This window comes from Crocodylus siamensis, chromosome 8 (genome assembly GCF_052110815.1).
Source record: "Crocodylus siamensis isolate JL-2025a chromosome 8, ASM5211081v1, whole genome shotgun sequence".
Taxonomy (NCBI): Eukaryota; Metazoa; Chordata; order Crocodylia; family Crocodylidae; genus Crocodylus; species Crocodylus siamensis.
The window spans coordinates 69602474-69616076 of NC_143402.1; the positions used below are offsets into that span (position 1 = coordinate 69602474).

Below are 13603 nucleotides of genomic sequence, written 5' to 3' on the forward strand. Positions count from 1 at the left end.
GTCTCAGTTTACAGGAGGAATCCTTGTCATAGACTTAGAAAATGATCTCTCTCTTTGTACTATTACATGTCAGCCCATTTTTGGCAATCTAGCCCTCAAGTTTGTCCAAAGTCCTATTTTTTTGCATACATTTTTATTGAGAAACCATGCTAAAAAATCTTTGGCCATCTTTCCTGGACCAATATAGCTGGAATTGTATAGCCGAGATAGATTTAGACAATGTTTTGCATTGGAAAGTTTGGAAAACCACACCGAGTCCTGCCAAAACTGTATTCCATCTCCACAAATCCAGTACCAAAAATGAATTTAACATCTATATGGGTATTCAGAGACTAAAGCATGATCCATGTCCAACATACTTGAGTGTCTTCAGACAGAACCCTGACTTTCTGGGAACATCTGTACAGCAGCAAAGGTCAAATCCTGGAACAATTTGCTAGCCAAGCTTGCAGGATTGACGTGGGGAGCTGCAGCCACAGCCCTGGATCTCAGCTTTTGTCCCATCATACTCAGCAGCAGAGTATTGTGCACATGTCTGGCAAAAGTCACCAAACACATATCTTGTCAACATTCAGCTGAATGCAACCACACGTATAACTAACCCGCCGCTCAACTACCCTCCCCTGGCTTCCCGTCCTTGCAAATATCACTTCTCCGCATGCGTTGACTGATGACAACCCAAACTTCGGTTGAAACCATTTGTCCTGCACCTTACCTACCACCCTATGAGGACCAGTTTAATCCACTCAAGGCTCGCCTTCCTTTACAACTTCCCTTATGAAACAACCTCCCTGACTGGGATCTGCCTGCAGCTGGCCCCTGAATCAAAGAAAGTCACAAACAAGTTCCTTGTGAAAAACCCCGCTTGCTGGCTTTGAACTATCATGGCAAGAGTGGTCCCTGCTAAAGTGGTTCAGCACAGGCCAAGGCCCCTGCACAGCCAATCCTTGCTGGAGCTATTGCTTGGCTTTGCATTTGCTAAATAAATTGGAAAGATTGTCTAACTATCCCAACTATGTAGTTGGTCCAATAAAGGATATCACCTTAAGAAATCCTTGCTTCTCTTACTAAAGTTCAGACAGATTATATCAACCACACTTCCTTGAGCACAAAAAATAATGTAAAACCAGTTATCTTACCCGAGATTAATATGATCTCTCTCCCTCTCATGAGCTACCTTTGGTAACTGCTCATTATACTTATCCCATTTTCTATTTATCTTCATATCCTTACATTATTCTTTCCTTCAAAACTTGTTCTAAAACCTTGCACACTGTATTGAATTCAGACTAACAGGCCTGTAGTTGTGTAGATCACTGTTCTGATTTGATGAACTGAATCTCTTTTTTGGTAATTGGCAAAAACAAAGAAGTGTTACCAGATTTGCCCATCACTTTGGGGTGCGCTCATTTATTAGGGATACATTTTTAGGGTCTTTGTAATTCTATCAATGTGCTGCTTGTGTCACTTGGGTTTCTCTACAGAGCTGTATCTCTCCCTTCTGCGAGTCCTCACCCCCAATGGAGCCATTTTGCAGAACTGAGTTTCAATGGGGCTGGGTTTCTCCAGCCACCAAATCAGTCAAATACACGCACATACAGATTAATGTGACATGCCTGACCCAGCTGGGTTGATCAGCATAGACAGGCTGACACCCCCATGTGCCAGGAATCAGTTCATTAAGGTAACAATAAAATGCAGTCAGACACAAGCACACAGGTGAAAGGAATACCTCTGAATCTGGCTGGATGTCCAGCTGACACCCTCGTGGGCCAGCATTCAGTTCATCAGGGCATCTCTGAGCCAAACTGGGCCAATCAGCCTACACAAGCTGCTCCCCTTCTGTGTCTCAAACGCAGCACGTCCCAATCTTTTGCCCCAACTGTCCTAGCAGTGGTAGCCTCTTGCTGAGCGGACCCCACAGTAGTTCTGGGCTTCGCAGGGATATTTGGCTTAGGTAAAAGCAGCGTTGCTACAGAGCAAGTGGGGAAGGAGAAGTAGAGAAGGGAAAATACACCTGGTCATCACCAGTTAGCAATAAACAACTTTTATAGTCAAAGTATATGAAATTTATAATGGTACTAGTAGTAATAGACATGCAAGCGAAAACAAACAAAAACAATTACAGTATTACCTTGGTTTCATTGAGTATTTGGGGAAACCTAGCTTAACTAATAAATTTCAGGTTCAGAAATCTACGCCTACAGAAAAAAAAAAAGAGAAAGAGCGAGAGCTGGGATCTCATCATTACAATGCACTCGGGTTGTTTGCTGACAGGTAAAGTTCTTAGCATGATCGTTGAAGGTTAAACAGACGATGGAAAGAGATGACCCGTTTCTTCCAGCTTCTTGAGAACAACAGCGGATGGTGTCAGAGAGATTTCTCTCTTGAAGCACTTTGTTTGCTGCTTTTTTATACCTTTGGTCCAGCCTCTTCAAAGCATTCTTTCAATTGTATAAATAATTATTTTTTCTAGTAAAAAGGGGTTATCTGGTTTGGAGCATCTCAAGAAACTGATTAGCAACCTGGAAAAACGTACAGTTTTAAGAAGTAACCAGACACTTAAGAGCCAGCTTGAAATTGTTATGAATAAAAGATATGCTGGATGGGATACCATATTGTTTCTTCTCAGATGGCCTAGCTATACTTGCAGCCTCAGGGTTTTGTATTACCTGTTGTGAATAAGCCTCAGTTTAGCATGACTTCCAGATCTTACTTAAAGGGATGGATTACTTGGAGCGTTCATCAACTTTGTGGGGAGGACTTCCACCAGTCGTCTCGGGAAAAGTACGACAGCATTTGTGGTCAGGGCTCCAATGAGCTGGATGCTGTGATGAACCCTTAACCATTGTTCAAATATTGCCCGTACCCACTCTGACTCGCTCTCGTCTCAGCATTCCCTAAACCGGCAACCGAGTTTTAGTCAATCAAGTTTAAATAGGCCTCTCACACCGGGACCGGGGAATGTGCGGCCTGAGATGCCTATTAAACTTTTCTTCTGCTCCTGTTCTTGGTAGATGAGAGGGTGTGTGGGGGCGGTGGGGGGGAGAAAAAGTCCATTTTACGCTGGGTGCCAGGCCTCCCTCAGGAAGACAGAGCTGACAGGTAACAGAAGCCACAATGTGTTTAAACATATACCTGGAGAACAAAAAAAAAGTCACTATCCACACGGTATTACTTTAACATTTTTATTTTGTGTAAAAAAAGGCAAATTTAGTGAATTATTTTCATCTTGTACACAAAGTTATAATTTTAATGCTTTTCACATCCATGCTGAAAATCTGCAGTCTGGTAAAAATGAAAGTAACATTAATTTCTCCAAAAGCATTTTTCACTTAGTTATGTACAGTTCATGAGAAAGTTTTAAATACTCTCTCTCATTGACCACACAAATTACCAAGAAAATAAAAGATTAAATTTGTACAGATATTGATCTATATATCAAATACATACAGAAATGATGTAAAAACCCTATTCTTTTTATCTTGATTCCCGCCCCAATATATTTTCCCAGGGGCAAAAAGCTGATGCTCTTTTTTGTATAAATGGCTGTGGCTTTTTTTTTTTAAATATGAAAATTAAAAGGAAGAAAAATTCATTTTAAATCACAGTTTTTTAATCCCTTCCCAATAAAGGATTGTTACCAAATATATTAGCACCATAGTACAAATATTGATGGGAGAGGGTATTCACATCACATAAAACAATAATAATAATAAAAACAAACAAACACTGAAACCCGTGTTAGTATCCGTAGAACAAGAAGTTGATAACTGCTTTAGCTTTCCTCGGACAGAGCAAAGAAAAGGTTAAAGAGTTGCATTTAAAATAATATAAGATCAAAGTCAGCAGTAAAATTTTGGGCCATAAAAGAAGGGGCAGTTTCAAAGCCAGTTACATGGCTTGCACTGCCCCTTGGTTATAAAAACCTGCTATGCCAAATACAGCAACGACTGGTTGCCAGCAGAGATTTAAGACCAAACATCTCACCCTTTTAGCCAAGTACCATGGTTCAGAGTAAAACGAAGGAAGAAAATGCTTAGAACCATGTCCGTTAAGGCTAATACAAATACAGTGAAGCCTATACTAACAGGTAACCCACTGTTTTAAGAGACCACTTTAAAGACCCTCCTCCAAGTAAGATAACTAATACAATTTTGCTCAGGGTTTTACTGAAATAAACCTCCCCTAAGCAATTTTAGCTGGCTTCTCACGCAGTTTGCGTAGGACAGGTTTCACTGTACTTGACAGGTGAGGGATTTAGGTATACTTTGGATTCAGAATCGAGTGAACTTCCACCCTCAAATACCCACCTACAGTTCCCACGAAAGTCACTCCCATGTATCCGTTGGGGGAATTCAGCTCATAGGCAATAGTGTTTAGTTTTCAAATACCCAGGGTTACAGAACACTGTACATGTCGACGGACCCCGGACATGGCATATGCACCTTGTCCTCTGCCCCAGAGATGCATTTTACTAAAAGATAAATATTCCTCCCAAAACCTGCAGTCTGAATCCAGTCACAGTAGGGTTACTAATAAATATCCTTGAGAATCTGCGTTCTCAAGGTAGGCCCAGGACTCTGGATTTCTTGCTCTCATGGTATTTACTTGCTCGCTATAGGCCCACTCCTTTTCACAGTAAAGAACATTAATGCAATAGTGTTTCCCCAAAAATCAATGGAGCTACGTTTGTCAGTAAGTACTACTTTATATGCGAAGGGGCCTTATGAAGCCAGATACATCTACCGTGCTCTGCAGGACTGATTCTTTCAGCCTTAATGATGCTGAGCATTTCTATAAAACAGGCAACTAGTTCCACTGAAGTAGGTGTACTACTCGATCTGCATGAAAGCTGGCAGAACTGGACTTTGTGATGTCACAGGGAAAGCATAAGCACGCTTGAAACACACTGAACTACCCATATTACACTGACTTGGAAATCCAGAATCCTGGGCTTGCTTCTTCCCCCTTTCCTTAGCTTAGGCCGTCAACTATGGGCATGGATAGATCCAACAGATATACTCTGAATGACACCAGTACAATCTGTTGCTATAACAGTAATTTCTGTCCACACTTGCACCATTTAAGCGGACTAAACTGCTCAAACTTGGAACAGGCTTGAACAAAACAGGTTTAGGATTACTGTGGATTAAGACCACGTATGCTAGGTGCTCCCAAGCAGCAAGCTTCCCATCCCTTTTGGAAGGGCTTTAAGTTAAATCTATCCATAGCCTATATTGCAGCCCTTGCTTTGGAAGGTTCAGATTTTTGGGGGTGGGGGGAGCAAAATGTCTGAGGGAGGGGGCACAGAGAGGCCAGTCAACCTTGACAGAGTCTAGATTTTAAATGTAGGTATTTTAGAGAGCTAAAATGTCTTTGCCCCCTATGTTCACAGATAGCTGATGCCCGATAACAAACTTTGAGAGAAGAAACAGTGATCAAAAAGGGGTCAAGCATTACAAAAGTTTGCCTGGGGGAGGGAAGAAGAAAAAAATTTGAGACATTTCTACACTATACAGGACAAATTTTACTTCCAGTAGTAAATACAAAACTTTACATCATTAACCCTTCTTGCATAGAATGAGGTAAACCTGTGCATATTACCAATGCTATGTACCCAAAGTTAGAGCCACATTTTAGAAAATAATCAAATTGCTGGTTTTCAACTTTCTATGCATTTCTTTTGAAAAGTTCAAACGATAATATACCAAAAATGGTCTCCTGGGGCTCTGTGGGTTGATATCCTTAAAGTGTTCCTTAGGCTGAGAGACCACAGAAGCTAATCATTTCTGATTAATTTCTTCTAAGCCCATACCTTATGGTCAAGAGTCGTATGCTCATGGTACTGGTCTGAAGGGGACCTGCTAAGACCCAGAAGCACTTATAGAACATATGTAGTTAATTCCTGAGAGTTTAGTTAATGAACCTTAGTGGTAAAAGCTAAAGTTCGTGCACATTTTTCCAGTCACAACTCTGCAGGTTTGGACGATCAGTTTGCTAGTCCACTCCAAGAATGAGGCCACCTGCTAAAATCCAAATTCATTTAAAATTGGGGGGGGGGGGGGAACAGATCATTCAGCTATTAAAATTCCCTTATATTCTGCTGCTACTCCCTATATTTTGCAAGGTTTTTTTATTTAAATTTTCTAGTTAAGATGTCTGGAGCAATGGGATGCCTAAAGTGAGACTGAAAAGATCCCAGAATTCCATCTAGAACCAAACGAATCCAATTTACAAAAAAGGCAAAATACTTGCTTTGAAACTGAACTCCCATATTTTACTCTCCGACTCGTATAGGGAAAGCAAAGCACTACAGCACCTGAAGAACTCAGAGTAAATATTTGCCTTTCTACTATCTATTTTACTAGCTGAAAAGAAACATCTCTTTTGCTGGTGCCAGCATACCTGGATGTTGAGCAAGATCAAAAGGAAGTGTCACGGTTTTTCTGGGGAACAGAAGTAAAGAAAAGGTCCTCAGAGTTTTCCCGCTTTTCCATACAGGCTTAACTAGAGAATGGTCCTGAGTTATTCTCTATTTCAATCTCACTAGTTTAAAACACACAGTCTCAACAAATTTGATCAATAAGAGACTCTGCTGTAAAGTTCCAGTTTAGCTTAAGGCTCTGTAAACATGTGCTTGAGCATCCCAAAGCAAAGAGACATTCATGTATGGCTAAAAGATGCATTAGTCCCAGCCCAATGCCCACTGCAGTCAATAAAGATATTTTCACTGATGTCGAAGGACACTGAATCAGGTCCCGAATAAGATTATTTAAAAGACTTGTTTAATAAACCTTATCTACTTTACGTAATTAAAAACCACCATGAAAAGTTTAAAATCTCCCTTATATGACTGTCCCACTGATATTGGGCCTGCTCATGGGAGTATGGTGCAACAGGACTGGCCTCCCTAAGTCATTTGCGCATGCTATTTTTGCCCTCCGAGACAGGGCTTCACTTCCATATTTCACAATTAAAAAAACAGAAGTGTGACTTGGTGCAGTTCATGAGAGCCTAACATCTCCCAGCTTGTACCAAAAAGGTTCATTCATAACGACAGTCCATTTGTATTTGCCACTCTATTCTCCTCAAACAGCTTCCTGCAATCCTGCTAATTAAACTTTAGTCTTACCAAAAATTAGAATTTCAGTTCTTGTTAACAATGCACAATAAATCTGAACTTGAAAATATTACAAAATTCTTTCAAAAGCTTCAAATACAACACAAAAAAGTCCATTTTCATTTTTAATAAATTGAAAAAATCTTTTTTCACTAAAATAGTTTCCTTGCCCTTCCAAAAAATTCTGAACTGAGTCTCATCTACAGTTAGCAAAGTGCCCCAAGTACAGCTGTGCAACTGTACCATCAAAGTGGGAACAAAATCAGTCAGTCTTGTAGAAAGGCTCTTTTTCCTCTATCACCAACACCCTGCCCCTCACATCTCTGAGCTGCCTTAAGGTTCCTGTTTGATGTAGTAACTGGCAGACCCATTGCTTTCCTGATCAGATGCTCCTTGAAGAAAACTATATTCCTCTCCGTCTAGTAACTCCTCCTTCAGCTGCAGTGAAGTCACTAAAAATAAAAGTGAAAATTAAAGGCTTGTAAAGGTTCAAAATAACTGTACAGATTTCCTATTAATTTAGCTAACTATGTACTGATGTGGTTTTCTCCCCGCTACATAAAATTTGTGTTTTCAAGTAAGCAGGCAAGTGTTCCTGCTCAGTTTATTGGTTAATACAGTGACGTGCGAGTTGCTAAAATTTAGACAAGTTTTGCCCCCCAAATTCTAAAAGACTATACCTGTTCAATAGAATAAATTGTTCTAGGTTTGCAGATCTAAAAAGTGCAGTTACAAACAGAAAATGACTGTTGGTTTCCACACTAACTTTCTTCCCAGTCCTGCCAATGTGACTTAGGCTCGGGGGGAAGTGTACCAAATAAACTCCCCGGGCCAAGTTGTGATCTACCTTTCACAGCTCTTCCAGTAAGATAAACGGCATAATCAGAACTTAGCTGACAAGCTGCTGCTTACTCTTCCATAACTGGATTATCTCTGTGGTGCTAACAGTAAAGCAAGCAAACATTTAAATCACAAATTTACAATCCATTTCTACAGTGCATTCCTGGTAAAGACCTAAATGCACCTTTCTCAGAGGTATTAATGAATTATGAGCTCACCTTGTGAGGCAGGTAGGTATTAGACCCATTTCACAGATAGGAAAAATAGGTGGGGAGAGGCTAAAATTGCCCAGGGGAGGTCTAAGGCACAGGAAACAGAACCCAGATTTTCTTATTTCATGTCCTGTACTTTGACAATCTTTCTCCAACACTCCCACAAAGAACATGCCATTGACTTTTCTGACCAAAAAAACTGCACTTGACATGTTAGAGTAACTCTGCTGTAAGAGTCCTCTGCTTCCCCCAAATTCATTTTCGCTTCAAGATTTCCATGCTAACACCTCTGGTTAAGACTGTAATTGAAACCATAAACAGATTACCCATGGCTTAGAATAACTCTTGAACAATAAAAACAGTAGACCTGAGTTTATATTAAAATTAATCTGTCTATAATGGCCAGCCAGTAAGATATGTTAAAATTAGTGAATTCCTAATCATTCATGTTGCGTGGCAGAGCCATCTACGTTCTAACAGAATTGAATTAAACTCTTTTTTCTTTCCAAAGTCTGCCTTTCTTTGCAGTCTGACAAAACAGCCACCTTAGCATAAAGAAGGGATTAACAGAAAAACAAGGAGAGGTATTTTAAGAAATTTTAAATTACGTCTCGCTTTCCTAAGCATAAAAAGAATGGTTAAATAGAGGACATAATGGAAAGGTGGTCTCTTTGTGAACACAGGATGCAATATTATTAGGCCAGTCAAAAAAAGATTTTCTAATTCTAGTATCTCATTATAAAAATTATTTCTAGATAAAGGACTGATTGCAATCTAACATTTTCCTCTGATGAATGCTGTGCTTAGAGAGAGTAAAAATGTCCGTGTGTACCATAGCAGACCTGGCATATTTGGACTGGTTTAGAGAACAGGCTATTTCCAACCAGCTACACTTCCACTGCTTAACTGGGAAAAGTGCAGGCATGGTTTGGCTTCTGAAGGTCTCTGGTGTTGGCACTCTGCATTCTCTTTCTAAGCCTTCGGCTTATAAAAAACTGCCTTTATGTCCCGTCAGGACACGACACACTCTGTAGGATGAAGGTATGACAAGACTTCTCAGAAAGTCAATGGCCACAGATTTCTCTAGTCTATTGTTTCCTTTCAGCTTATTTTAGAGAAGAAATACTGCTGAGTATTTCAGCCAGCAGGTTTCATGGGAATGAAGTAGTGCAATCTGAAAGATCACTATGGGCATGAGGCAGATGGTTGGTATGATTCCTATTTATATTCTTGGTGCTAAGCGGAAGGCGGTTAGACTAAGTCCCAGCCACGTTAGGTACTGGACTGATAGATGAGTGATGATTTCTATCCTGAACTCTCTGTACTCTGTAAATTCTGCATGTTCAGGACAACAGGTTGTCGAGTGCATGCTATAAGCAGGATGCGTTACATTAAAGCCTACCAGGAGCTTCATCAGCACAGAGACATGGGTACAAACAGGTCTAGCTGCAACAGTGTGGCCTCAGTTTTCAAATACAAACGTGAATGGTTGCATTCTGCCTGGGAATACGTACACAGCTTTCCAACTGACTTGAATGAAGCTGCGCGCATCTTCAAGAACAGAATCTGGTGTTCACCATTTATGCAGCAAGAGAACGTGGGCTGTTACAAGGGGCAGAGCAGTCCAGTTCTCCTCACGTGCTCGGTCCCTGGCACAATCGTTTGTCAATTTTTTAGCAAGATGGCAGTTTTTAGGAACAGACTGAGAAACGCAGACTTCATTTGAAACCAACATGTGAAGGCATAACTCACAGTTTGGGCCCACAGGAATAAAGCTTATCTTGTGAACAGCAAGACAGTTGGGTAGCTTCCCTTTAAGGCTTCCAAACAGAGAGATGGCCAACTTCAAATTTTGAAGGTGCGTGTATATGTAGCACACACACGGTTCCTTTGCTTGCATTACTAACTGCAAAACTCAAGTGTCATGCCTTAGGGCCTAGCCAAGTCAAACAGAGCATGATTATAAAACATATACAGCCTACAAATCACAGGTGACTTCATTCAATCAATCAAATCACTTTCATGGCCTTGTTTGTAATTGAGGCAAGAACAGCTATTTTCAAAATAGAAATTTTTAAATTAAAATTTCTGCAACCCAAAAAGGGCAACTGTGGTTCAAGCAAAACATCTCTGCTGTAGTTTATCTTCTATCTTCCTTCTTTTATAGGAATAAAACAAAAATGGGATTTAAGACCAAGAATGATAACATGGAGAGCAGTACAAAATATATGTCACAATTAACTCCTCAGTATGATTACAAAGGAAAGCAAAATGATAATTATCAAAATGTGAGAAGATATGAAAAGCAGAAACAGTTAAAAGAAAATATGGCAAAATTTTCATTAAAGGTGCAGTATCCACATTAAAAGGTTGATTATATCAAACTAATGGCTATTGGATGACCAAATGAATGAGAAAAAGATTTAAAGCTTTTAATTACTGGATACCGAGGTTGTATTTATATTAATGTGCTTTGAAATGCAGGAAAATTATGTGGTGATATCTAAAACTTAAATCCACAGCTTCTTGCTATTTGCAGTCCTGCTGTAAAAATTTACAAGCCACTTCATCGTTCTTCTATTGTGGTCTTCTATGGTAATTACTCTTGTGCTAAATAGAGATGCAATTTAAAGCTTAAGATACTAAGAATGGCTAAAATAGCAGAGTCAAGTAACCTTATTTAATGAATACCTCCTCCCTCATTAGTTTGACCTAAAGCCATTACTCATTTATATCTCTTTCTTTTCAGATCATGTCTGACTTAAGAGCAAGTGCCCTGCCTTTTCATAGCTTGTGGAGGACTTATAGTACTGTCTCAATAATAAATCAACAATAATAAATGGCAAGATGCTGTTTTATTACCCAGGGGTAAGGAGCAGAATCTGAAATCCGTCATCCTGTTTCCATAATGCGTGTGGGCTTACCAAATACTTCAAGCGTTATCGTGGAGGGAACAGTCATCATCTTTTGTCACAGGCTGCGTCAATTAGAACTCAAATGTTTAGAGCAAAATGTTTAAAACCACTTCATTTTCTCCCTCGGCCTCCAAGATCAAGCTCGTAATTGCAAGTGTCCTTTAAGAAAAGCACAGGCCATTGGCTACACCTACAGCATGTATTATGCATTAGAAACACAAGCACAAGAAGGGAACTAGCTATCATGCCTTCATAGGAAGCCATTTAGTTAACCCACCAGCTGTACCCAGGGTCCTCTGGAGTCGGAGGGCATGGACATCCACGCCAGATGCTTTGCTGTTATGAACCGACTAAGCTACTTGGACAAAGTACTGGGAGAGAAATGTCCTTACAGAAAATGTGGAAGACAAACACCGATTCTCCTTCTACCACTGTTACGTGCTGAACTCCCCAGCCCAAGAAAAAGCACAAACAAAAACCAGGCTTGATGGGCAACTGAAGCTGTAGAGAAAATGAGACTGGTTTCAAAAGTGTCCAAGTGGAGCTATCTAATTATGCCAGTGCTTGAAAACCAGGTCAGTCACAACTCCAAAAGTTTAAAATACACATGGCAAGTAAAACACTTGGCAGGACTGTGCCACAGAGCAGTAGCACCTCTAATGGTAGGAAGCCAAACTGCTATTGAACGTTGCAACTGTACAGGCATTGGCATGAGAGAAGTGGAATTATTGAAAGATCCCAATTTTAGTGGAAATATATTAAAGATCTGATAGAAAGGGACTATTAAGAGCATGATGCATGTTCGTCCACAACACGATCTTTGGAAAATGAGGGCCCAATCCTCTGAGTTGCTAAGCACCTCTACATGGAGATGAACGTCTTCTGTTCTCATTAAAATCGTGGGGCGCTGAGGGTACTTTGTGGACCTCATACGAATTAGCCCTGGACACAGCTATGGCCCCAACATTTTGGGGAGGAAACTGCTAGTCAAAACGTGACTTCAGCTCATCAGCATCCACAGCCATGTTACTCAGATAGCGGCAGGTTTGCTGGAGTTGAATTAGCCCTAGCTAGCTGACAGACTTGAAAAAACAGCTTATGAATTCTTGCTGCTTTGTGAACCTGATACCTCACTAAATACCTCTACAAATTTAAAGTCAGCCATATGTCATCAGGGGCTCAGACAATGTTCGTTCTGGCCAAGAACAGTAGAGGAATCACATCCCAGCCTGAAAACATGTTGGGACAACAAGATGTCTCCATCTAGATAAAGCCAGTTTTCTCTAACCTTTCAGCAACAGACCAGAGTTTGGAGAATAACCAATCTCCAAACGAAAGAACAACTAGGTTTTTTCTTCCCAAGTCGTACAACATTGGGACTTAAAGGACAGAGCACAAAGACTTGGAAGGGGAAAGGGAAGTGAGGCAGGAAAGAACTGCAAGGACCAGACAAAGGGGAAGGAAACTGGTTGCACAGAAAAGACATACTTCAGGATCTCTTCTACTGCATGCGGCTTCAAGTCATGGACCCCCGAAAAGACTCTGATCTCAAGCCTCAGAACACTCCAGAGTAAGGACACAGGGGCAGAGGAACATGTGCATGCGTTTTGGTTGTTTCATTTAAATCTGTCGATTTCTAGTGGAAAAAGTGTTATTTTTTTGGAAGGTTTACAAAAGCAGTTGGCCTATTCAAGTACCGTGGAAGTATGTGCTCAACCTACTGGGGACTCTGTCAGGGGTCAGTACTGGTGCTGGCGGCTGCATGGCCTGTAAGGTCCAACTTCTACAAATGGTAATAGCAAGAAAATTGGTGCTCAGGCAGTGCCCCAGAGAGCACAAGAAAAGGAACAGTGCTACAACCTTCTTGTACCAAAGAAAAAAAACTTAGGAGGACAAGCTTCCTCCTAAGCTAGTTTCTGAACTAGCTGTTATGACTCAGGAAACGGGCCTTAGAGTCACTGTAGCTAGTTCTTTAAAAAACATCGGCTTCGTGTGCAGCAGTGACCAAAAAAGCCAGTAAAATGCTAGCCAGCATTAAGAACTTAACACAAAATGTAGAACATCAGTATGTCACTATACAAATCCATGGTGTGGCCACATCTGGAATATTGTGTGCAGTTCTGGTCTACACATATTAAGAAGGATGTCGTAAAATTATAAAAGATACAGAGAAGGGCAACCAAAATGATCAGGGGCCTGGAGCAGTTGCCCTACACCAAGAAAGACAAAACCGCTGGGACTTTCCAGTTTGGAAAGGAGAAGGCTGAGGGGGGATATGATAGTCATGAAGGGTATGGACCACGTGAACAGGGAACTACTGTTCACCAAGTCCCAGAATACTAGAACTAGTGTCCAGCTGGGAGAGTGCTAAACAGAAAGGTAGCGTGAAGGATAGTACAACTTGGTGGGCCTTTTGGGCAGGTATGCTGCAAATGAGCTTCACACCCCCTCCAAGTAGTACTTCAATCCCTTCCACTGCCTGATCTACTTTCTGCTTCCTTCTCCTGTGCTCC

At 40.8% G+C, this 13603-nt stretch overlaps 1 protein-coding gene across 7 annotated transcripts in view; it reads right to left on the reverse strand.

Moving 5' to 3' along the window:
• Positions 1 to 3174: 3174 nt before the first annotated feature.
• Positions 3175 to 13603, reverse strand: part of MBTD1 (mbt domain containing 1) — a 48962-nt gene continuing 38533 nt past the window's right edge. For all 7 annotated transcript variants that reach the window (XM_090061690.1, XM_090061691.1, XM_090061688.1 and 4 more), the window contains one exon: positions 3175 to 7575. In XM_090061690.1, the coding sequence (XP_089917816.1) occupies positions 7457 to 7575 (119 nt within the window). In that variant the 3' untranslated portion in view covers positions 3175 to 7456. The remainder of the gene's footprint in view (positions 7576 to 13603) is intronic.